General features: G+C 39.5%; 1 protein-coding gene across 6 annotated transcripts in view; it reads left to right on the top strand.

Moving 5' to 3' along the window:
* The window catches only part of LOC120525496 (nuclear receptor coactivator 7-like), a 179,874-nt gene that overhangs the window by 131,269 nt on the left and 20,853 nt on the right, over window positions 1-27,752 (top strand). For all 6 annotated transcript variants that reach the window (XM_039747841.1, XM_039747842.1, XM_039747844.1 and 3 more), the window contains one exon: window positions 10,288-10,456. In XM_039747841.1, coding sequence (XP_039603775.1) covers window positions 10,288-10,456 — 169 coding nt within the window. The remainder of the gene's footprint in view (window positions 1-10,287; window positions 10,457-27,752) is intronic.

Raw genomic sequence — 27,752 nt, 5'->3', positions numbered from 1 at the left:
TTCAGATCTCAGTCTCCCTGAGTCAAAGAAATGGCCATAACTTTTCAGCACACTTTCAAATGCCTCCTCTGGAAACACATGTCTCATTTCATCAAATGTCCCTGGATTGACTAATTCTAAGAAGCTCATGCTTTCCAAATTTGAAAAACGCTGAGAAATCTGCTCCATGAGATTGTCTAGGATGGCCATGCACAAATTTCTGTAGCGGTCCTGGGGATCCTGTAATTGTGACAGACGCCTCTTTCTAATAGGTTCATCTAGAGGGTCTGATGTGAGATTTGCTGCTTTTGCATAAACTGCTTGATAAGTCTCCTCTGACCTAAACTTCTTGACAAAAGCAAGGAGAGACCCAGTTCTTTTTTTGCAGTAAAGAACATCCATAGCCCTTTGCTGGACAATATCAAAGACAACATCTGTCTCAGAGAATATTTGTTCATATGTGTACAACATGAACACAAACTCAAAATCCTCCAGTTTCATTATGAAGCCTTTGGCAGCATCTAATGTGTCATCATCCATGCTCTCATCCTGGGTAATCTTGTCAAAAGTCTGCAGGAGGCCATCATAATCCGTGGTATGAAATTCCATCGAGTAGGAGCGTTTCTGGGCAATCTTGAAGACCCTGCAGACTCAAGAAAAGACATCGTTTTTGTGGACTTTGGAAAAAAATGTGGTGAACCCAGAGAGAGATGCAAAAAATATTCTTGACTCGGGCAAGCATTTACCACCCTGAGACAACACCAGGTTCAGTCTGTGTGCATAGCAATGCACAAACACTGCACTAGGGGTTATTACTTTAACTTTGGCCTGTAGGCCATTGAGAGATGAAGCAAAGACAAGCAGCCCCATCGTAGGTTTGTGCCACAAGTTTTTCTCTAAAACTGTAGCCCTGCATGTTATCGTTTAAAACTTCAAACACAAACTGAACATCTCAACCCCCTGACACATCCAAAAATCTAATGAAGCACTCTTGAATTTTACCTGCACTTTCCACATATCTAACAATGACAGACAGTTGGGCATGGCAAGATATGTCAGTTGCTTCATCCACCTGCCATGCAAAAAAAGGAGCAGTCTGAATTTCACCTTTTATATGATCAGAAACAGTGGCTGCGAGAGCAGAGATCAAGACATTTTGGATTGAGTGGGACATACCAGAAAACACAGCTGATGACTGAAATTGTGTGGCCAAGACAGAGTCATATTTAGCTGATGTTTCTGTAAATTCCCTGTAATTCCCCTTATTTGCTGATTCACTACTCTCATCATGCCTCCTGAATGCCAGCTCCTGACGGCCAAGCAAGGAAGTCACATCAATTAAACAGTTTAGGAAGGCCCTGTTTTTTTTTTTACTGTTTCATTATGTTTTGCCACCTGAATGCGAAGACCTTCATTGATTACATGTTCAACGCTGACCCTGCTCAGAGAACTTAACCTTGCACGTGAACTCACATGTTCTTTGCACTTTGCATGCCTTTTGTATGCCCTGTCAGTTACCCAGATCCCCAAAACCCACGTTTGACCAAACACATCCCATTCCCTGAGAAGGTTTCGTCAATAGGCATGGCCAACAGTACATTTTCTTTGACATAGCACTTCCAGTCAGCCAGTTCACCTTGTCATACCAGGAGAGCTGAAAAGACCTGTTATTTTTTCCTGGTTTTTGCACCAGATCAATCTTGGGCGTTGGTCTGCCCTGCCGTTTAATTCTGAGTCTCTCCTCGTAAGGAAGACTACTTAATGGTTTAGCCAAAAGCAGGTCAACAATATTAGCACCGTCTGCCATTATGCACAGCTTGCTAGATGGCTAGTTTCCCCTTCCACGGGCTACTTTAACTCTTTCGGGGCTGATGTCGACTTTTGTCAAAAGGAGGAGTTGACGATGGTAATCGGATGTCAACTGTAACAAAACCAACTATTATCTTTTAGTTGGACTCTCATTGCTAAAAGGAAAGTAGATTCATTGGTTTGACTGAGATTTCCTGGGCTTGCATGAATAGCAAGGCACAAACAACAGCAGAAATGGGACTGACATCTGGCCAGAGATCAATGCAAATGCGTAATGCAAAATACTCCACGGGCGACGTTTTGCCTATTCTCTCTGAACTGGATTATGACATGTCGGACTCCGATTTTGATACAAGTGATCGAAAACGAATGTGAGGTTCCAGCTTCAGCTGATTGGTCCCCAGTTAATTGTGGTACTGACAATGTTCACCAGCTAGGACTGCCACTTAACAATAATAAGAAGCTGAGCTTCCCTGGAAGTGACGATTTTGGTGCATTTATCCAATTACTGTCCAGCTTTTCTGCAGTGAAAAAAGCTCCACTGTGCTTGCCCATAGAGCTCCAGTGAAGCTGGGCTTCAGGAGGGTTTAACGCGCTGTGCTGCATGGAAATGTATGTACAATAAATACCTGATTCTGAACGAGCTAGTCATGAAGTTGAACACGTTCTAGTGCACTTTTATTAACACCAGTATAAATGCGACAGTGCATATATGAGCATTTATTTTCTGACATAATAGAGGAAGCGGAGCTTCCCTTGTAGTCTTAGAGCAGTCGCCACTGGTCTCCAGAACCACGACACTTAGCACTGGAGCCCCACAAGGCTGTGTGCTCAGTCCATTATTGTTAACACTGCTGACTCATGACTGTGCATCAACGCACAGCTCTAATCACATTATAAAATTCGCCAATGACACAACTGTGGTGTGTCTCATCAGCAACAACAATGAGTCAGCATACAGAGAGGAGGTGCAGCGGTTAGCGGCCTGGTGTAAAGTCAATAACCTGTCTCTGAATGTAGACAAAACAAAGGAGATTGTTGACTTTAGGAAGACTAAGAGTGACCATCTGCCAGTGAACATTGACGGCTTAACTGTGGAGGTCATTAATAGCACCAAATTCCTGGGTGTCCACCTGGCAAAGAACCTCACCTGGTCGTACAATACCATCTCTTTAGCCAAGAAAGTCCAGCAGCGGCTCTACTTCCTGCACAGACTGAGAAAAGCCCATCTTCCACCAGGTATTCTAACAGCATTCTACAGAGGAACCATAGAAAGCATCCTGAGCAACTGCATCACTTTCTGGTTTGGAAATTGCATGGTCTGGGATCGTAAAGCCCTACAACAGATAGTGAAGACAGCTGAAAAGATCATCGGCGTCTCTCTTCCTTCCATCATGAAAATTTACACCATACACTACATCCACAAAGCAAACAACATTGTGAATGACCCAATACACCCTTCACACTCACTGTTTACACTCCTGCCTTTGGGAAAAAGGTACCGAAGCATTCGGGCCCTTACCAACAAAATGTGTAGCAGTTTTTTCCCCCCAAGCAGTCAGATTCCTCAACATTCATGGACCGATCTGATATCTGATATATGTGTTCTGCTCTGCAATGTTGCACATGTTTGCACATTTGACTCGCATGCACCTTGTTATATATTATCTTTGTTATGTGTTATGGATTCTTCATTGTCCTGTGTTCTATGTAGCACCATGGTCCTGGAGGAACGTTGTTTTGTTTCACTGTATGTTGTACTAATGTATATGGATGAAATGACAATAAATACTCTTGAATCTTGAGATACAGGAACAGCTTAGCAATTAACTAAACAAGCGAGCTTGCTGGACTGAATGGTCTCCTTTCATTTATGAAATTTCTTGGGTCTATAAGATAGAACAAAGCGCTGAAATGGATTTGTTTGTTTTAATATACTCTAAATTTTAATAAATATCAGCATTTAGGCAAATAAGTGTTATGCGTGTTTAAATAATATATGAATTCACACTAAAGTAATCGGGTTGTGTAACATGGAATTTGTTTCCATAAAATTATATTTCCATATAGTGTATTGTGTTCAATTGTGCCTTCTACCTACTTAAAGGAGGGTTGTTTAACTGTGTAACTCATGAACTTTTTTTCCCTTTTTTCCCTAAACCACCACTTACACCCTCCACTTTATGCTACAATTTACAAAGATTGTGTGGCATTTACTGCTGTGGTCCTCTGTTTGGTGATACTAAGGTGTTTACTAAGGACCTTTTAACATATTTTTTGTTTGCTTCATCTTCAGTTAAGCCATTTTAGCAAGCATAAAAACCCATCATATAATTAAACATGCATTGTGAAAGTAAGGTATAATATACTATCTTCTTACTTTGTAACTGGTCATTGGTGCAGTAAGTATCTTTGGCACTGTAAATCATTGAGCTTGCAAGGACAATAATCTGTCGTATCCATAAATTCACAGAAATTTGAAATATTTTACAATAATAAAAATTATGTTGTGGACAAAAATAAATCTGTATAAAATAAACACAGGTATGTTGGGGTTCTCTGGCTTTCTGTTTTGTACACACTCCCTTCAGCATTCGTGTCAAATGCTGGCTCAGTGCTTTTTATGTAGTGCAGCCAGTCTGTCAGTCACACTCTGTCACTCCTGTGTTAAAGATCATACACCTAAACATAAATGAAACGGTTCAATGAAAAGAGAAAGACAGAGTTAATCAATGGGGAAACTAAACAACTACTCATCAAATAACAGAAGGGTTAACTCAACAGAAAAGTTTCAGCTGTCTATCCATATTTTAAGGGACAAGAAACACTTTTTTGAGGACAGCAGTGCTTATATTTTGGGCAGTTATAAACACAAGATATTTATTGTTACTCTCTTACAGATGGATATACTGTATCTTTAATATTGTGTTTTTACACAATCCTTCTGAGAAATATTTAGTAGACATGATTCAACACTCCCTGTCCCTTTCCTCATCACCAGATTAAAATCCCACTACAACTTTGTGAATCAAATTTCGGACACCATGTTTTACTGTCTTGGGGCAAATGCTAGTCTAAAAGTTCAGATATATACAGTAATTTGTAACTGCAATGACGGTACTATCATCTCTGTCTAGTCAAAAGTTTAAACTGTGCTCCATGACAAAAGGGTGTTATTTCATGTCTAGAGGGCTCTAATAATGTTAAAAAATTTATTTAGAAGGCCGTAAACAGGTTTTCTATGCTCTAACTGCGAAAATATTCGACTTATAAATAAAGAATCCTACTTGGTGGAAATTCATTTATCGCGGCAGAGTCTGGAATGGATTAACCATGATAAACGAGGGTTTACTGTACATGTTTCTAGTATTAGTGTAATATTATTGCATATTTGACTTCCTCTAATAATCTCAAAAGATTCAAAAATCACCAGGGTAACATATTTATAAATGTTCATGCAATATGAAAATGCTATATATTCAGAATTATTATAAATAGGGCACTCAATTAACTTCCTAAACATAAAGTACAAACTCAAAATAAAAATAAAAATGTCAGTAATGCTGTTTACCCCATAACTGATGCATGAAAATTGAATAACTCACACAAAAGAAAACTACAAGCATTTCATCATAGAGAGCAGAGATGGTAAAATAGACAGATGAAGTATTACATTGTATAGACATGTTGCTTTTAGTGTGAATTACTGGTTAGTAATCTCACCACTTATAAAGTAAAGTATTTCTTGGGTGTAAGTTAAGAAGGCAAGAGTGTGTTTTGCAATATTTAAGCAATGGGAGCAGTTATCTCCTGATACTTGCTACATGTCTGCTTATTATATGGAACTTTGTTTGGCAGGGATGTGTTTAACTAGTGAGACAGAAGGACACGATGCAGGAGCTGCATGTGTTTGGATGACCTCTTCATATGCAGTAATGGTATTTATCTTTAAATTTTGTACTGCTTTGAACTGTCATCCCTGATAAAACCAAATCATTTACAAGAAACAGAACTAACTCTCCTGTTCTAAGCTCATCCTCCTTGTATCCTTGCTACATTTTTATTCAAACACTGGCCATCGCCACACAATGTGGGTGGAGTCAATGTAATTATTCTTAGAAAGAGTGGTGGATATTTTGCACCTTTTTTTTTTTTAATGCTCAGAAAAAAGTTATCTAAAACCAGAAGTGATCAACAACTGCAAAATTGGCTTTTGCAAATTAATGTTTCTTAAATATTGTATCGAATTGAAAATTCTCTGTATTGCTCAGCCCTACATTGGTCCTGGCCTAAAATGCAGCTCGTGTTTTAAATAGTACAGTATATTAAGTTATGCAAAAACTAGTTTTACTTCATGCACATTCAAACCTAAATTAAACAGAGCATGAAAGCAATTATTATCACTTGTAAAGTACAACCTTCACTATCTATTAATTTATCAATGCATTCTAATATATCTCCGTAAGCATACGTGAAATTTTCTTTCTTTTTTTTTGCGTTGACTAATTAAAATTTAACATTAGCTGGTTAGGAACCTGTGTTATAGATGATTATATACTGGAATTTATTTCTTCACTGAATGCTTGATGCATAATTGATGTTGCATGTAAAAATGTGTGTTATTGGTGAAAGCACAGGGATTTCTGGCATAGGTCACTTTTGACTGTAGTTCACTAACACAATTCAAAGACATGCATGTTAGATTGATACCAATTGTGACTGTCATGGTAAGCACATTTGTGAACATGAAGTGATGTGTCCTTGGATAATGTTAAATTCATTCTTAATGGAAGAAGATGTTTGTGGGGATTTTCATCAGTTCAATATTTTTTCACTGTGTCATATTACAAAGTGTTTAGTAAACATGGCTCCAATTAATCTGTAAATTATTCATTAAGATGATCCTTTACTTCACCATATATACTGTATCTTTTTCTGTTGGCTGCTCCCATTAAGGGTTGCCATATCGTCCTGTCCTTTGCATCTTGCTCTATTACACCCACCAACCTGCATGTCCTCTCTCACCATATCCATAAACCTTCTCATAGGCCTTCCTCTTTCCTGGCAGGTACATCGTTAACATCCTTTTCTCAATATAGCCAGCATCTCTTCTCTGCACATGTCCAAACCAACGCAATCTCACCGCTCTGACTTTGTCTCCCAACCTTCCAACCTAAGCTAGCTCTCTAATGTACTCATTTCTAATTCTGTCCATCCTTGTCACACCTAATGCAAATCTTAACATCTTTGACTCTGCCACCTCCAACTCTGTCTTCTGTTTTCTGGTCAGTGTCATCATCTCCAACCCATATAACATAGCTGGTCTCACTGCTGTTCTGTAGACCTTCCCTTTCACTCTTGCTGATACCAGTCTGCACAAATCACTCCTGACACTCTTCTCCACCCATTCCATCCAGCCTGCACTCTCTTTTTCATCTCTTTTCCACAATCCCTGTTACTCTGAATTGTTGATCCCAAGTATTTAAACTCATTCACTTTCACCATTTCTACTCCATGCATCCTCACCATTCCTCTGACCTCTCTGTCATTCACACACATGTATTCTGTCTTGTTCCTACTGACCTTCATTCCTCCCCCTCCAGAGAAAAGCTCCAACTCTCCAGGGTCTCCACGACCTGATAACCTACTCTCGCTACAGATCACATTGTCATCAGCAAACATCATAGTCCATGGGGACTCCTGTCTAATCTCGTCTGTCAACCTGTCCATCACCATTGCAAATAAGAGAGCCAATCCTTGATGTAATCCCACCTCCATGTTGAATGCATCCATCACTCCTACTGCAGTTTTCAGCACTGTCACACTTCCCTTGTACATATCTTGTACAACTCTTACGTACTTCTCTGCCACTCCCAACTTCCTCATACAATACCACAACTTCTCTTGATGGACCCTGTCATATGCTTTCTCCAGGTCCAAAAAGACGCAATGCAACTCCTTCTGGGCTTCTCTATACTTTTCCATCAAAACCCACAGAGCAAACATTACATCTGTGGTGCTCTTTTCCTGGCATGAAACTATATTGCTGCCCACTAATCATCACCTCCCTTCTTAACCTAGCTTCCACTACTCTTTCCCATAGCTTCATGCTGTGTCTCATCAATTTTATCCCTCTGTAGTTATTACAGCTCTGCACATCTCCCTTATTCTTAAAATTCAGCACCAGGGCACTTTTCCACTCCTCATGCATCCTGTCACTTTCCAAGATTCCATTAAACAATCGGGTAAAAACTCCACTGCTATTTCTCCTAAACACTTCCATGCTTCCACAGGTATATCATCTGGACCGATGGCCTTCCCATTCTTCATCTTCTTCATAGCTGTCCTTACATCCTTCTTTCTAATTCTTTACACTTCCTGACTCACTATCTCTACATCATACAACCTTCTCTCTCTCATTCTCTTCATTCATCAGCCTCTCAAAGTATTCTTTCCATCTGCTCAACACACTCTCCTTACTTGTGAGTACATTTCCATCTTTATCCTTTATCACCCTAACCTGCTGCACGTTTCCCAGCTCAGTCCCTCTGTCCAGCCAATCGGTACAGGTCCTTTTCTCCCTCCTTAGTATCCAACCTCTCATGCATCTCATCATACACCTTTTCTTTAGGCTTCGCCACCTCTCTCTTCACCTTGTGCTGTATTTCCTTGTACTCTTATCTACATTCTGCATCTCTCTGACTATCCCACTTCTTCGCCATCCTCTTCCTCTGTATAATCTCCTGTACTTCCCCATTCCACCACCAGGTTTCCTTTTCCTCTTTCCTCTGTCCAGATGTCATGCTAAGTACCCTTCTTGCTGTCATTCTTACTACTTCTGCTGCAGTTGCCCAGCTGTCTGGTAACTCTTTACTGCCACCCAGTGCCTGTCTTATCTCCTCCCTAAACTCAATCTTGCAGTCTTCCTTTTTCAGCTTTTACCATTTGATCCTTTGCTCTGCACTCCCTCTCCTCCTCTTTTTCTTGATCTCCAACATCATCCTACAGACCACCAGCCTATGCTGCCTAACTACACTTTCCCCTGCCACCACTTTGCAGTCTTCAATCTCCTTCAGATTGACTCTTCTGCATAGGATATAATCTACCTGTGTGCATCTTCCTCCACTCTTGTACGTCACCCTCTGTTCCTACATCTTCTTAAAATACGTATTCACCACAGCCATGCCCATTCTTCTTGCCAAATCCACTATCCTCAATCCTTCTTCATTCCTCTCCTTGACACTATACCTACCCATCACCTCCTCATCTTCTCTGCTCCCTTCAACAACCTGTCCAATGAAATCCGCTCCAGTCACCACTTTCTGTCCCTTGGGTGCACTGCCCATTACCTCATCCAACTCACTCCAGAAATCTTCTTTCTCGTCCATCGAACACCCAACTTGCAGGGCATATGCACTAACAACATTCATCATCACACCTTCAGTTTTCGGCTTCATAATCATTACTCTGCCTGGCACCCTTTTTTCATCTCCAAAACACTCTTGACATACTGCTCCTTTAGAATAATCCCTCCCATCCACACCATGATAGAACAATTTGAATCCACCTCCGATCCACCTGGACTTACTCCACTTCTATTTAGTCTCTTGTATGCACAATATGTCAATCTTTTTTTTCTGTACTCACATATAAGTTGGCTCTTAAAACTTGAAAAATCGATCATAACATCAGACCCTGACTTATACGCCACATTTTTGCGACACTTTTTTTTTTTTACATCTTCATGCCTCCGCTAATCTCGTCAGTTTCTCAGACACAAATTTTGTTGCAGCAGTGCAGTTACCAGTTTCTTTCACTACTTCAACGACGTTTAATTTAAAACCAGCTTCATATTTTCTTCTGATCGAACGCTCCATCGTAGATAAAGGATGCTCTTACAATAAAGGTGTATGAGAGTGTGAGATACAAAAAACACAAATTGGTGCAAATGTTGCTTCAGAATAGTTCGGGTATTACCGTGTGGTCACATAGGCACAATAGAGAGAGAGAGAAAGAGGTTAGGAGCACACTCTGATACAGCACATTGCCACAGTCACATTGAAAAAAAAGGCAGTGTGATCTGTGGTTACTCTCTCGGACCAATAGCGTGAGTTTTCCGCATTCGACCTTTATGACTGACATTGTAAAATACCAGCAATTATACAATAAAATCAAGTCCCGACTTATTCACAATTCTCAGATAAATGAAATTGACCATTTTGGGAAACTGATACTGTTTTCTCACAGAGTGACCAATTAATTTAAAAATGGGACTAATTTCTAATTAAGAAACTGATTTGATCAGAAAAGCTTGTTACCATAGTAGGGTCCCAGTATTGAATTTGAGTTTAGCTCAGTTGTTGTTTTCTAGATTTGTTGTAATCTAGATAGCATCTAAAATATAACCTAAAGTTTCCATGGTTTTCCAACTTTTTATGTAATCCTCTGGAATAATTATAGTTTTATGTCTGTGACTAATGAGCCCTTACCTTTCTTTAGATATGATACCTTCAAAGGAGCAGACAAGCAAAAATCCTCCCATGTTCCTTTGTTTTAAAGTGGGGAAACCTATGAGGAAGAGTTTTGCAGGTCTTAGCAGTGTGCCAATGCAGCATTATATAAGAAGGGGGAAACAGCCTGAATATTGGTTTGCTGTTCCACAAGAGAGGTAAATCTTGTAAAATAATTCTTATTTGTCTTCAACACATTTATTTGAATATCACTGTTGTCCTTATTCTTTTTGCTACATGTTACTATGTAAATATCACAGTAAGGTACATTTGAGCTTGAGAGTAATAATGGAACTTTAGACTTAAACCGCAAAATGGAGTTAAGTAAAATAACAGAAGTATGCAAAATGTATATTATATGATTATACTATCATTTGATAAAAGTACTTTAAGAAGTCACTTAATCCATTTCTCCTTACATTTGTATTTATAAACCTGTATATTCTGTGTTAATCCATTTTGGTTAGGAAACACAATTGTATTTCTGAATGTCTTTACTACAACACCACCATTTATTTTATATAGAAAATCTTCTTCATATTTAAATGCAGCAAAGTATTTTAGAAATAGTTAGAAAAGCGGTAAAATGGAAGAATTCCTAGTTTGTTTTCAGTCATTAAAATGGTAAAAGTTAATGTCTGATTTGATAACATACACTATGGTCAGTTAGCCAGAGAGGAGAGGAAAAGAAAAAAATTGTAGCTGGAGAGATGATGAAGTAACCTCTAGGGGTTCCAAGACCAAACATTTATTTCAGGTACAAATGGTATGCAAGCAGGCTAATTCTGTCAACCATTTATCACAGAGCTGTTTCCTGAGAGCTGGAATGAGCATGCTGGTGCCCCAGTTTAATATACAGGGTAGATGGTTACCTGCAACTTTTTACAGCAAAATTATATTTAGCTTTGTCGTACTCAAGAGCATAGCACTCTTCTATAACAATATAAACACAAACAGCATCTTGGATGAGAATAATTTAAAGAATTATGTCATATTGATGCATCATGTTTTTTGAAAGTTCACACAATATCTTATCAAAAACAAACTGATACATGGCATTAATATTGTATCCTCAAATTTTATTTTCAGACTCAAGTTAGGTCTCTCCAATTAGTTTCTCTGTTAAACTTATCATTAGTCTGACTTTAAGGGCTATTCTGAGGTACAATATGTCATTTACAGTGTCATACACATTTAGTTGATCACAGCCAGTGTTCTGTGTATACAGCTGCATTAAAATTTGTTATGCTTGGACTATTAAGAGGCTCCTCATTTTAGTAAAGGTGAGGTTTAGGTTTCTAAAACATGTTCACACTGTGCCATTTTTGGGCTAATATTAGTAAGGAGCATTTTCACAACCTCCAATATACTTGTTAGTAGTCTAGAGCACAGTTCTGTTAACGGTGAGTTTCTTATTTATTTTTTTTAATTATTGAATTTATTTTTGTGACGGCATAAGGCACAATCCATTTCCTAAGTTTGAACATTTGAAAATTTGTGATAGAAGCATTGTTGGAACATTCAACCTATCGTGATCAACTGCTGAATATTTTGGGGTAGGGTACTTTTATGTATTAAAGTTGTACATTTCATAAATACATCAATATTTGTTAGATATTACAGGCTGACTAGTAAACAGTCTGTTTTTGTGCTGTCTTACTATTTCCAGCCTAAAAGTAGTTTTGCCTGAAATCAAAGGTCCGTGTTTATATGTGACTCCAGGATGCTCTCTGCGTGTACAGCACAGTATTTTCTCTGACTTGGCTGTGATGCTGTCTCCTCACTGTAGTCATGGCTACTTTGCAGAATATTTCATCTGCTAAAGTTTTTTTTCAGTATTTAAAAAAGTTATTGTCTTATTTATTCTTACCATAATGCTGCTTGTAATTATGATTACTTTCACTTTTAACTCGTATTGAAGCAATAATGGAACAGTTCTCCTTGTCCTCTTCTGTTTTGTTTATTTTAATCCATATCAAGTATACATTATTTCCTTATTTATATTTCAGTAAATGACATGCAGATACTATTTAATTTTGCCATTCTTGCCTTCACTGGTCCAGTTGCTTTACAGTTAAGCAAGAGAAACAATAGTGTTGCTTTACAGATTTGCTTCACAATTTTTCTCTATTGCTCACTAGTGTGTGCACATGTACATGCACACCCATTAACTAAAAGCGGGAGTGAGGTTAAGTTTAATGTTCTTGTGAGTGGGTGATATGCATGTCACTTTTCATTCATGTGAGCAGTTTCTATCATTCTTTGTCAGCAAAATTGATACTATCCGCTGTGGCATTGTTCAAACTGGCTATAAACTTCCTACTGTTAATCATGACATTGTCTTAGAATCCTTTGATCTAGTCTCACTTTCACAGTTAAAAAGAACTATTGACACCCTTAAACCAGCTCCCAGCCCCCTCAATATTGTACTACCATGCCTCTTAGTGGAAGCCTTTGACGTTTTGGGCCCATTCTTACTAGCCATTATCAATGATTCTCTAAGTGCGGGGGTTATGCCCCCATTATCATGGTGTTGAAACGGTTGTTGACGCTTGAAAGTATTCAACGACATTTCTATTGTTACCGGCAGTCCTTCTCCTCCTTGACCTATCCATTGCCTTTGACACTATTGACCATGAGATATTGCTGATGCGGCTTGAACATTTTGTTGGGCTTAAAGAGGCTGCTCTTAACTGGTTCAGGTCATATTTAACTGGTAGAAATTTTTTTTAGTGACTTTAAATTCCTCTTTTTCATCTAGTGCTCCTCTTAAATATGGTGTTCCTCAGGGATCCATTTTGGGTATTATTTTATTCTCTATATACCTTCATCCTATTGGAGCTATTTTTAGGAAATGTAACATTTCTTTTCACTGCTATGCTGATGATACTCAGGTTTATATTCCTGTCTGCAACTCTGCAATAACTCAACTCCACAACTGTCTTTCTGAACTAAGACCCTGCATGGCAAATAATTTTCTGGATCTGAATCAAAATAAAACAGAGGTGCTTATAGTGGGTCCATCAGCTAAAGCCCAAATTGGTCTTGGATGTCTTGGCTCTTTCTCTGTCTTTTGCAAACCTCAAGTCCACAATCTAGGTGTTACCTTTGACAGTAACCACTATTTTGAGAAACAAGTAAATTCTGTAGTCAAGATTTGCTTTTTCCAGCTTTGTCTATTAGGTAAGATCAAGCCGCCTTATCTTCTAGGGATCTTGAGAAAGCTACTCATGCTTTTATCTTTTCTTGCCTTGATTACTGCAACTCTCTGTATTCTGGGATTAACAAATCCCCGATACACAGGTTACAGTTGCTCCAGAATGCTGCCGCTCGCTTTCTGGTTGGGGCAAGAAAGTATGGCTCTGTTTCTCCTATTTTAGCTTCTTTACACTGGCTGCTTGTCAGTTTTCAAATTGATTTTAAAATCTTGTTGCAAGTTTTTAAATCTTTACATGGGCTTGCTCTTGCCTATTTATTTGAATTGTGTGTTTTACACCAGCCATCCAGAGTTAGATCTTCTGTTCAGATGTCTCTTGTTGTCCCTCGTACAAAGTGTAAAACCAAGGGGGACAGGGCTTGTGCAGCTGCTGCTCCTCGCCTGTGAAACTCTTTACCTCATCATATAAAGGAGTCGTCTACAATTGAACTGTTCAAAACAAGATTAAAGACTCATTTCTATGCACTTGCATTCCATGACCTTCAGTAATACTGATGGTTTCTTCATTGTGATTATATAATATTACTTCTATTTTTTATGTATTTTATCTATGTTCATATATTTAATTTCTATTTATGTTATTTGTTTGTTTTCTTTTCTTTTTTTATTCTATTGTTGTAAAGCACTTTGGCCACAGCATTCCTATGTTGTTTTAAATGTGCTATATAAAGACATTGACATCGGCATGTCTTCTTTGCACTGTGCTGACCTATTGTATCATATTTAGAACTTTGTTTGTTATTCTGGAGTCTGCCTAACCTATCTGTCCTTGAAATTCACAATTCATGATACATAGCACCGTGTCTGTCAGTTTTGCTCGTCTTCCCTTTTGTAAGCAGCGTGATTGCGTCAAATATAAACCAAGCTTGGTGGGGGGAGTTTGTTATAGCATTCTGGCATGCTGTAAGCAGCTGACTATAAAAACAACACCAAAGATACAATTGTTCATGAAGATTTGTGTCTTTTGTTTTTATCAGATTGTGTTTGAGCAGGAAAATATTGTATGGTCCAAAGATCCAAAACATCTGCTAGTCTGTTGGACTATGTGAATCTGTTGTTTGGCATTGAAACCTTGTAGTCCCTGGTGTCTGTGCTACTACGGGAGAAGGATATCTCCTTAGTACTTCATAACACAAAATAAACTGACATGATGCTTGTTTCTGCAGTATTTGTTAAAAGATGCTACAAAAGTTGAACATTCATTTGTCATAGCTAAAGGCAGCACTTGAAATATGGTTATTGGATGTCTCCATTAAATGTGACAGAAGGTAGCACTTGGAGTGCAGTTATTTATATAATATATACGTTTTAAACCAATTAATTTTCATGTTGTTTCTATTATTGTAGTTTGTGTAATATGTTATGGTCCTATCCTAATCCCTTGGGCAAACTTTCAGTATTGGGAATTGCTTTAACCCCTGAGAGTACTTTGGTCAAGTGGCATTGGCATAGAATGCCACCACAGAATATTGGAAAATGAAAACAAAGTTACAAAACTTATTAGTAATCAGAAAAAAAAACATTTTTAGGGATTAGATTTTATGAAAACATACTAGTTGCTGTTAATGTATCCATGGTGTAAAATATGTGATAATGCAGTATTAATTTTAATCTTTTACCACAGATGCACTATAAATAAATTAATAAAAAGTCAAAATTAAAAGAAAACGGGCTTTCAACAGTTTTTTTGAAATGTTCAGCAGGACTAGCCTCATATACCTGTACTAGCATTTTTTTTTTCCAGATTTTAGGTGCATAAAAGCAAAAGACTGCCGCACCAGGGGCCTCATGCATAACGCTATGCATAGAATTCACACTATAACATGGCGTAAGCACAAAAGCGGAAATGTTCTTACGCACAAAAAAATCCAGATGCATAAATCTGTGCGAACGCCAACTTCCACTTTCTTCTGCTACATAAATCCCGGTCAGCGTGAAAAGTAACGCACGTCCACGCGCCTGCTTTCCTGCCCTAACTCCTCCCAGAATTACGCCTCTTTGAATATTCAAATCAATATAAAGAGCCCTTAAGCTCAGCCTTCTGTGAAAAGACAATGGCAAAAGCACGGGGGAAAAATAGAAGAATTTCAGCGAATACCAAGTGGAAGCAAGGAAAAACGTACTATTTATTGGTTTAAACAGTGGTATAAAAAACAAAAGGAATTTGATCAAGTGACAGAGTGTCGGAGAAACTCTAAAACTCAAGTTCACAAAGTCGCACAGTGCTCGAAATAAAAAAGAAGTTGTCACATATCAAAGTCGCTGTGAAAAGGTGAGTAGTAGCCCACCGTCTGAGTGTCGTATGAAAGCTTATTAGGGTACAGAGAAAAAAAAATAGGCACACAGTGCCTAGGGAAAAAGCAAGAACTGTCAACTTTAATCTCGAAATTTCCACTTTAATCACGTAGTTTATTTTGTCACTAGCAACATACCCGTGCTTCGCAGCGGAGAAGTAGTGGGTTAAAGAAGTAATGAAAAAGAAAAGGAAAGATTTGGAAAATCGCAATATTTTGCTCACCAAAAATTTGGATTATTTGTAAACAAAATCCATCCTCCTCTCTTTCCTCAAAAACAGTTCAATCACTCTGTCGTATGGATTATCCATGCGCCTCAGTTCCATCAAAAAGTCCCTTTCTATCGCCATTGAAGCTAATGCTAAAAGTCGAACCTGTGGCTTCTATCCAATCAATGGGTCTGAATACGGTGACGTCGTACTGACACCAACTCAAAATCTGATTGGTTGAAGCAAGATTGGTTGAAGCAACAGGTTAATCGACATTTATTATGTGTTAGAGTGTCTGCACAATGAATTGTGAAGGCCTCTCTGCCTGGCAACAAATGATGGCTGAAATGTGATTGGTTAAATGCTTTAATATGAAAATGCATGCCTGGAAGCAGCACAACCATCGGAAAAGCTATGAAAGGAAGCGAACAGACTATTTGGAATTATTTAATAAGTATTCATGGACAAAATATAATTAACATCAGTTTGTGATTCAGATACTTTTACTTATGAATATGCTTAGCACAGTCCTTCACCCGCAAATACTTACCTTATATGGATAGGCACTCAATTACGTGGGAGGCGTGATAATGTGAGACGCAACTCCGCCTCCCACGGCCATCGAGCTTCAGTCTATTACAGTATATGGACGAAATAATAGGTTCCAGTAATGACCATTACGCGTAGAATTTCGAAATGTAACCTGCCCAACTTTTGTAAGTAAGCTGTAAGGAATGAGCCTGCCAAATTTCAGCCTTCTACCTACACGGGAAGTTGGAGAATTAGTGATGAGTGAGTGAGTCAGTCAGTCAGTCAGTTAGTCAGTGAGGGCTTTGCCTTTTATTAGTATACAGGGTGGGCCATTTATATGGGTACACCTTAATAAAATGGGAATGGTTGGTGATATTAACTTCCTGTTTGTGGCACATTAGTATATGTGAGGGGGAAAACTTTTCAAGATGGGTGGTGACCGTGGTGGCCATTTTGAAGTCGGCCATTTTGGATCCAACTTTTGTTTTTTCAATAGGAAGAGGGTCATGTGACACATCAAACTTATTGGGAATTTCACAAGAAAAACAATGGTGTGCTTGGTTTTAACGTAACTTTATTCTTTCACGAGTTATTTACAAGTTTCTCTTTGTTTACAGCCATTGACATGTCGCAGAGGTTAACACATGAGGAGCGGATAGAAATTGTGTTGATGTCTGGTGAACGCAGTAACCGGGTCATTGCAGCAGATTTCAATGCAAGACACCCTACGAGACCACCCATTTCCCATGCTACAGTTAGCAAACTGCTTGCTAAGTTTCGTGAAACTGGTTCAGTGTTGGATTTGCCAAAATGTGAACGCATGAAAACTGTCACTAATGAAGAAACATCAGTGGCTGTCCTAGCTTCATTCAGCAAGAGCCCACATCGTAGCACTCGCCACATGTCACTGGAGAGTGGCATTAGTCGAACATCCCTTCGGCGGATATTAGCTACTCACAAATGGCACCCTTACAAACTCCAGCTACTGCAGCATCTCAACGAGGATGACTCAGATCGGCGCACTGAATTTGCAGAATGGGCAAAACAAAAATTGGAACAGGACCCTCAGTTTACACAGAAGATTTTGTTCAGTGATGAGGCAAACTTTTATGTGAATGGTGAAGTTAACAAACAAAACCACCGCTATTGGTCCACACCATGATAGAACAATTTGAATCCACCTGGCCTTACTCCCCTTCCATTTAGTCTCTTGCACACACAATATATCAACCTTCCTTCTCTCTGTCATATATGCTAACTCCCCCTTACCAGTCATACTGCCAACATTCAAAGTTCCTACTCTCTGTTCCACTCTCTTTACTTTCCAATTCTCCTTTTTCTTCTTTCACCAACAGTAGCCCAGTTTCTGCCAGCACCATGTTGGCTAACAGTACTGCTGGCTGTCGTTGTTAACCCGGGACTTGACTGAGCCGGTATGGAAATTTGTATTGTTGTCCGCATATTGATTTGGCAAAACTTAACACCGAATGCCCTTCCTGACGTAACCCTCCCCATTTATCCAGGCTTGGGACCGGCAAGAAGAAACACACTGGTTTGTGGATCCTCTGTGGCTGGGTTATAATATCTCGCTTCACTCACCCACCCCCGGGTTTCGTTTACCGGATATACAGTTTAAAGAGATTATTTTCATGGTAATTGTTACATGTGCATTATTTTCACTTTTACTTTAAAAGTTTTGTAAAAACAGTACTTGTCCTTTATTTCTGTGGTTACATCTCCTTCTCGCAGGACGTATAATGCTGCTCGCATTGTTGGGGGGGGCTTCTGCGACTGAACGCTCGCTAAGGAGATGCCATCGGATCATCTCCTGTCTTACTGCTGCTGGCGAACTACGTGTTCTGCTTGTCTTGCTGCCCGATCATTTCTTAGCCTGTACAGCAGTTGTCCTTTTGCAATTTCATGTCTCTGTCGATTGGGTTGTAAATTAGTATGACTGAACGCACGTTAAGGAGAAGCAGTCGAATCATCTGCTGGCGAGCTGCATGTTTTGCTTGTTGTTGTTTTAAAAGCTGGGAGCACATGAAACAAGCATGTCTGCCAGAAGCAATCCCACAACTGCTAGGTAAGATGTCCGTGAACTTGTTTTAAATGATGTCTCACTGCCTTGTCTCGCTTGATGTTGTAAAAACAATACTTGTCCTTCATTTCTGGCCCCGGGCGTGGTTAAATCTTTCTCGCAGGAAATTGCTCACATTGTGAAGGGGGGTGTGGGTGAATGAATGCATGCTAAGGAGAAGCAGTCGGATCACTTGCTGCCGAGCTGCCTGTTCTGCTTGTCGCGCTGCCCGATCATTTCAAAGCCTGTACAGCAGCTGTCCTTTTGCCACTTCGTGTCTCTGCAGATTGCGTTGTGAAAGGGGAGTTAGGATGGTTGAACACACGCTAAGGAGAAGCAGTCGGATCATCTGCTGGCTTGTTGCTGCTGCTGAGCTGCCTGTTCTGCTTGTCGCGCTGCACGATCATTTCAAAGCCTGTACAGCAGCTGTCTATTTGCCACTTTGCATCTCTGGCGGTCGCATTGTGGGGGTGGTTAGGGTGGCTGAACGCATGCAAGGAGAAGTGGTTGGATCATCTGGTGGCTTTCTACTGCCTGTGAGCCACTTGTCTCTTGTCGTTGTTTTAAGAGCTGGGAGCAAGTTAAAGTGTCTCTTGCGGGACTTCAGATTGTCTTCCGAGAAGATAACGTCTCGTCTCCCTGTGTCCCTCCCCAAGATTTTTTTTTATAATAGAGAGATGTGTGTGTGTGTGTGTGTATGGATGGATGGATACTTTATTAATCCCCAAGGAGAAATTCACATAATCCAGCAGCAGCATACTGATACAAAAAATATTAAATTACAGACAATAACTTTGTATAATGTTAACGTTCAGCCCCACCCCCCCAAAAGGGTGGAATTGAAGAGTCGCATAGTGTGGGGGAGGAACGATCTCCTGAGTCTGTCAGTGGAGCAGGACAGTGACAGCAGTCTGTCGCTGAAGCTGCTCCTCTGCCTGGAGATGACACTCTTCAGTGGATGCAGTGGATTTTCCATGATTGACAGGAGACTGCTCAGCACCCGTCGTTCTGCCACGGATGTTAAACTGTCCAGCTTCATTCCTACAATAGAGCCTGCCTTTCTCATAAGTTTGTCCAGGTGTGAGGCGCCCTTCTTCTTTATGCTGCCTACCCAGCACACCATCGTGTAGAAGAGGGCACTCGCCACAACTGTCTGGTAGAACATTTGCAGCATCTTATTGCAGATGTTGAAGGACGGCAGCCTTCTAAGGAAGTATAGTCGGTTCTGACCTTTCTTACACAGAGCATCAGTATTGGCAGTCCAGTCCAATTTATCATACAGCTACACTCCCAGGTATTTATAGGTCTGCACCCTCTGCACACAGTCTCCTCTGATGATCACGGGGTCCATGAGGGGCCTGGGCCTCCTAAAATCAACCACCAGTTCCTTGGTCTTGCTGGTGTTCAGGTGTAAGTGGTTTGAGTCGCACCATTTAACAAAGTCCTTGATTAGCTTCCTGTACTACTCCTCCTGCCCACTCCTAATGCAGCCCACGATAGCAGTGTTGTCAGCGAACTTTTGCACGTGGCAGGACTCCGAGTTGTATTGGAAGTCTGATGTATATAGGCTGAACAGGATCGGAGAAAGTACAGTCCCCTGCGGCGCTCCTGTGTTGCTGACCACAATGGCAGACCTGCAGTTTCCGAGTCGCACATACTGAGATCTGTCTGTAAGATAGTCCGCAATCCATGCCACCAGGTATGAATCTACTCCCATCTCTGTCAGCTTGTCCCTAAGGAGCAGAGGTTGGATACTGTTGAAGGTGCTAGAGAAGTCCAAAAACATAATTCTTACTGCACAACTTCCTCTGTCCAAGTGGGAGGGGGATCGGTTGTAGCATATAGATGATGGCATCCTCCGCTTCCACCTTCTCCTGGTATGCAAACTGTAGAGGGTCGAGGGCACTGTGGCCTCAGGTGGTGAAGCAGCAGCCGCTCCATGGTCTTCATCACATGTGACGTCAGAGCGACAGGCTGGAAGTCATTCAGCTCACTAGAACGTGATACCTTTGGGACTGGGGTGATACAAGATATTTTCCAAAGCCTTGGGACTCTCCCCTGTTCCAGGCTCAGGTTGAAGATGCACTGTAGAGGACTCCCCAACTCCAACGCACAGGCCTTCAGCAGTAGTGGCGATACTCCATCTGGACCCGCTGCTTTGCTGGCACGAAGTCTCCTCCGCTCTCTGCTCACCTGCAGTGCTGTAAATGTGGGTGGGGATGTCTCTCCTATGCTGGTACCAGCAGAAGGATGGTTGGAGGATGCAGTACTCCGAGGTGAGCGTGGGTTAGGGTGGTCAAACCTGTTAAAGAAGTTGTTCATTTGGTTTGCTCTTCCATGTCTCTCTCGATGGTGGCACCCCGCTTCGAGCTGCAGCCAGTGATGATCTTCATCCCATCCCACCCCACATTTCCTTCATGCTGTTATTCTGCAACTTCTGCTCCAGCTTTCTCCTGTACTGCTCCTTCAACGCCTTTAGCTGGACTTGGAGTTCCTTCTGCACGCACTTGAGCTCATGCTGATCATTGCCTTTAAAAGCCCTTTTCTCCTGGTTCAATAGGCCCTTGATGTCACTTGTAATCCATGGCTTGTTGTTAGCATAGCAGCGTACTGTTCTTACTGGAACTACAATGTCCATACAGAAGTTGATGTAATCAGTAGTGCAGTCAACAACCCCGTCAATGTTCTCACTATGTGATCCCTGCAGGATATCCCAGTCCGTAGTTCCAAAGCAGTCTCTCAGAGCCTGCTCTGCCTCAGGTGACCACTTCCTATATAATATACTAGCAGAATACCCGCGCTTCGCAGCGGAGAAGTAGTGTGTTAAAGAAGTTATGAAAAAGAAAAGCAAACATTTTAAAAATAACGTAAGATGATTGTTAATGTAATTGTTTTGTCATTGATATGAGTGTTGTTGTAATATCTATCTATTTATATTATATATCATGTTACGTTATTATTAAAATGTTTCTTTTTACTTCTCCGCTGCCAATACTTGCAGGTATTTTGCTATATATATATATATATATACAGTGGAGGAAATAATTATTTGACCCCTCACTGATTTTGTAAGTTTGTCCAATGACAAAGAAATGAAAAGTCTCAGAACAGTATCATTTCAATGGTAGGTTTATTTCAACAGTGGCAGATTGCACATCAAAAGGAAAATCGAAAAAATAACTTTAAATAAAAGATAGAAATTGATTTGCATTTCATTGAGGGAAATAAGTTTTTGAACCCCTACCAACCATTAAGAGTTCTGGCTCCCACAGAGTGGTTAGACACTTCTACTCAATTAGTCACCCTCATTAAGGACACCTGTCTTAACTAGTCACCTGTATAAAAGACACCTGTCCACAGAATCAATCAATCAAGCAGACTCCACACTCTACAAAATGGGAAAGACCAAAGAGCTGTCCAAGGATGTCAGAGACAAAATTGTAGACCTGCACAAGGCTGAAATGGGCTACAAAACCATTAGCAAGAAGCTGGGAGAGAAGGTGACAACTGTTGGTGCAATTGTTCGAAAATGGAAGGAGCACAAAATGACCATCAATCGACCTCGCTCTGGGGCTCCACGCAAGATCTCACCTCGTGGGGTGTCAATGGTTCTGAGAAAGGTGAAAAGAATCCTAGAACTACGGGAGGAGTTAGTTAATGACCTCAAATTAGCAGGGACCACAGTCACCAAGAAAACCATTGGAAACACATTACACGCAATGGATTAAAATCCTGCAGGGCTCGCAAGGTCCCCTGCTCAAGAAGGCACATGTGCAGGCCCGTCTGAAGTTTGCCAATGAACACCTGAATGATTCAGAGAGTGACTGGGAGAAGGTGCTGTGGTCTGATGAGACCAAAATAGAGCTCTTTGGCATTAACTCAACTCGCTGTGTTTGGAGGAAGAAAAATGCTGCCTATGACCCCCAAAACACCGTCCCCACCGTCAAGCATGGGGGTGGAAACATTTTGCTTTGGGGGTGTTTTACTGCTAAGGGCACAGGACAACTTAATCGCATTAGCGGGAAAATGGGCCGAGCCATGTATCGTGAAATCCTGAGCGACAATCTCCTTCCCTCTGCCAGGAAACTGAAAATGGGTCGTGGATGGGTGTTCCAGCACGACAGTGACCCAAAACATACAGCAAAGGCAACAAAGGAGTGGCTCAAGAAGAAGCACATTAAGATCATGGAGTGGCCTAGTCAGTCTCCGGACCTTAATCCAATAGAAAACCTATGGAGGGAGCTCAAGCTCAGTGTAGCGCAGAGACAGCCTCGAAACCTTAGGGATTTAGAGATGATCTGCAAAGAGGAGTGGACCAACATTCCTCCTAAAATGTGCGCAAACTTGGTCATCAATTACAAGAAACGTTTGACCTCTGTGCTTGCAAACAAGGGTTTTTCCACTAAGTATTAAGTCTTTTTTTGTTAGAGGGTTCAAAAACTTATTTCCCTCAATGAAATGCAAATCAATTTCTATCTTTTATTTAAAGTTATTTTTCGATTTTCCTTTTGATGTGCAATCTGCCACTGTTGAAATAAACCTACCATTGAAATGATACTGTTCTGAGACTTTTCATTTCTTTGTCATTGGACAAACTTACAAAATCAGTGAGGGGTCAAATAATTATTTCCTCCACTGTATATATATATATATATATAGCAAAATACCTGCGATTGGCAGCGGAGAAGTAAAAAGAAACATTTTAATAATAACGTAACATGATTGACAATGTAATTGTTTTGTCATTGTCATGAGTGTTGCTGGCATATATATATATATATATATATATACACACACAGACACATATATAAACATATATATACATATAAACATATATATATACAGTTATATATATATATACATATACACACATACATATATATATATATACACATACTGTATATATACACACACACATATATACATACTGTATATACAACATATACATATCTACATATATACTGTATATACACATATATATACAAATCTACATATATATATCTACATATATATATATTAGGTGGGACTCGATTAAAAAATTAATCCAATTAATTAGAGGCTGTGTAAAATTAATCTTGATTAATCGTATGTAATCGCTACGTAAATTTGCCCCAAATGCAAATGTTTTTTTTTTAATTTAAAACGGTTTTAGTGGGCGACAGAATCAAATAATAGACATGGACATGAATATTGTAAACTGAAGCTGTTTTAATTTCTGAAAAAAAGCTTTTAAACTGCATTTGAATTCAAAACAGAAACAAAAATATCATCCCTGGTTAAAATTGGGCAGACTTAAAAATAAAGTGGTAGTTTAAGTACTTTAAGTACATTTTCAGAATAGTATTGTCTTTAAATAATAATAACCAAAATTTCAACATAAAGTGCAGTTTTCTTCTTAAAAAATAAGTCAGAAACATAAAAGGTAATTTGACCAGCTTACTCTTTAAACTCTGAGTAACATTAGCCAAAATTATTTTGTACATTAGGCTAAAACAGTGTGATCATTGAACATTTTGTAATTAGATGTATTTAGAATTACTAGCGGTCACGGAAGTCCAATGATCCCCAGTAAGAGCCACAAAGTCCGCTTTCTGTAATGCATCTAATTTTGCTTGCTTTTCAGTGTGCACAAAACCATGCTTTTATCAAGGCTTGCTCGGGTAGTCGAAATGATCAGTCGTAGGAGCGCGCTTTATTCCGACTCTAACATTTTTGTAGCTGTGATGTGTGCATCAGTGTAATGGATGTACCAGGAAATCATGCATTGACAAAAGTTCCGTTTGCTTGGAATTGAAAGTGTGATTAAATCGTTATTTTTAGCGCGTTATGGAGTACATGCATCAAGCTTCTCAGCTGTGCTTGTGCTAAGAAAGGGAAAATTTTAAAAATAGCGTAACATGATTCTCGTTAACCTAATATTTTTCATACGTCCCAAACCAAGGAGATCGAAGGTAAAATGAATCGGGTAGCGTACATAGTCAGTACATCCCTCTCGGGAATCGAACCTCGAATGTCGGCGTTAGAGAAGACTCTACAATTAGCCACAGCGTGTGGCTTGTCTATGCTAAAGTATGTATTGTAGATCGGGGTATATATATACATTTATATATATACCCGTGTACCGCAGTGGAGAAGTAGAAGTTATGAAAAGAAAAGGGAACATTTTAAAAATAGCGTAACATGATTGTCAATATACAGTAATTGTTTTGTGAGTGTTATTGAATGTTGCTGTCATCAAGGATTTGATTATCATTATTTCTTTCAATCAGGCTCGTATTTGTAGGATGTGTTCAAGTTACATTCCGTGTTTGTCAATCGTTGTAAAGATAAGAGGTTTCATTCATCGATTAGTTCCTTACTGCATCAATAAACAGCTCGTCTTCCTTTTTATCTGTGATGTGACAAACTGCATGCACGGTTTTTTTACACTGTCTTCCTTTAGCAGGACATTCACTTTTTCCACCGTGTGCTTTGTTTCCGCAGTAGCTGCACTTATGAATATGATTGTATGTATAAGACGCTTCATATTTTTTGCTGCCTTCTCAATTGTGTAATTCGGTTTTGTTCAGCACTCTTTGGAACTGTTGCTTTTGTCTGCGCATTGCGTCAGTTCACGTGAGCAGCTTGGTGTTCTTGCATCGAAGGTTCCCAGCTGTACTGGTGCCATCTCGTGTAATGTCAGCTAAGACCCGGCACTTAAAAGTTTCTCTCGCAGTTTCAATGAGTTTGTGCCAAACACCACCCTGACCATCTCATCTTCCTCTGCATAAGCACAGTCCTTCACCCGTGAATATTTACGGCAGTGTTTGTATTGGATTGCGCTGATGGGCGGCCTTATATGGGCAGGCACTAAATTACAAGCGCTAGTGGCAGCCTGTCTATGAACTTAATTTAATATAAACTTACGGTTCACGCCGTGCTTTGTTTCGCAGTAGCTGTACTTATGAATATGCTTGTATGCATCATTTGCTTCATAATGTTTTCTGCCTTCTCAATTGTGAAATGGCGTTTTGTGCTCATCGCTGTTTGGAGTTCTTCCTTGTTCTCTACGTACTTACGTAGGAGGCGTGATGATGTCACACGAAACTCCGCCCACGCCATCTCAACTCAAGACTCCATTACATTATATGGGGAAAAATAGCTTCCAGTTATGACCCTTATGCGTAGAATTTCGAAATGAAACCTGCCCAACTTTTGTAAGTAAGCTGTAAGGAATAAGCCTGCCAAATTTCAGCCTTCTACCTACACGGGAAGTTGGAGAATTAGTGATGAGTGAGTGAGGGCTTTGCCTTTTATATATATATATATATATATATATATATATATATATATATAGTATATATATATATATATATATATATATATATATATATATATATATATATATATATATATATATATATATATATATTTATAGATTTAAACTTAATTTTTGTCATGACAGAGCTAGCCTAAACATTTTACATTATAGAGATTGGAATTTGTATTTTTTTATCTAATAATGTCAATATGTACCATCTGAGCTAAGAACAGAACATAGCTTGGTTGGTTTTACAATGTTTAGTCTTTATTTAATGCCTTAGTTTTTGTAGAAAAATTAAGACAATGAAGTTCTAATTCAACAAGTACTGTATAGGACTAGGGATTTTAAGGAAACTGGTGGTATCTCTTTGGTAACATTGATTGCAGTGTGCAAGACATGCTGAAATTTTGTTAATCTGCATGTTATACATTAAAAGTTCTAAATTTCAGTCCTGGAGCCCACTGTGGCTTTTGTCTCAACAAATATGTGCTTTAAATTTGACTCTTACCTTAATTTAGCAAGCAGATGTTTCTGTGTTTTGATATCAATCCCAAAACTGGATTTGCTCAATTTTTATTGTAATGTGGAAAACAGGTGTGTATGGTGAATTCAAAAAGTATTTAGGCCCCTTCACTTTTCTTCACATTTTCCTTTATTTTAGCTTTATACTAAAATCATTTTAAAAATTGCCCTTGAGTGACAAAGTTAAACTTTGACTTTTTACTTTTTTTTTTGGAATTTTTTGCAAATTTTTTAAAAATAAAACACTAACATGTCACTTTGATAAAAGTATTCAGACCCTTTGATATGACACTTGAAATCTGGTTCAGGTGCATCCGATTCTATTGATCATCGTTGAGATATTTTTTGGAACTCACAAATGATCAATTCATTTGTTTGGACATGTTTAGGAAAGGCGCACACCCTTCTCTATAAGGTCCTGCAGTTGTCTATATGTATCAGAGTAAAAACCAAGCCATGAGCTTGAAGTAATTTACTGCAGAACTTACAGAAAAGATTGTGTTGAGGCAAAGGTTCTGGAGAACGCTACAAAAAATATCTGAAGTACTGAAAGTTCCCAAGAGCATAGTATCCTTCATAATTCTTAAGTGAAAGGAGTTTGTAACAACCACAACGTTTCCTAGAGCTGTCCACCCAGCCAAACTGAGCAATAAGGGGAGTAAGTGCCAATGTAAGATAGGTCACCAAGAACCTGGTTGAGGAACAGAGAGCTTGTGAGGAGATGGAGGAAAATACCATAAGGAAATCATCACTGCAATGCTTCACCGATCTAGACAGAAGCCTCTCCTCAGTAAAAGACAAATGGAAGCTCCCTTTGAGTTTGGAAAAAATGCACCAAAAGGACTCTGTGAGAAACAAGATTTACTGGTCTGATGAAACCAAGATTATCATAATGCCTGGCTTAAACTAGGCACCACTCATCACATGTGCAACACCATTCCAACACTGTTGCTTGTTGGAGACAGCAATATGCTCTGAGGTTGTTTTTCAGTGGCAGGGACTGGGAGACTAGTCAGGACTGAGAAAAAGAGTGAATAGAGCAAAGGAAAGAGAGAGATTTTTAATAAAAAAACTTGTTCAGAGTCCTTTGAACCTCAGACTGGGCTGGAGGTTTACCTTCCAACAGGACAATGACCACAAGCACAAAGCAAATATATTAAAGCAGTGGTTTAGAGACAACCCTAGAAATATCCTTCAGTTGCCTAGCCAGAGCCCAGATTTGAACCTCTGGAGCAACTTGAAATTAGCTGTCTGCCGAAAGTCTCCATTCAACGTTGAGTTTGTGAAGATCTGCAGAGAAG

The sequence above is a fragment of the Polypterus senegalus genome, chromosome 3 (assembly GCF_016835505.1).
Source record: "Polypterus senegalus isolate Bchr_013 chromosome 3, ASM1683550v1, whole genome shotgun sequence".
NCBI lineage: Eukaryota > Metazoa > Chordata > Cladistia > Polypteriformes > Polypteridae > Polypterus > Polypterus senegalus.
This window is presented reverse-complemented; position numbering and strand designations above follow the sequence as displayed.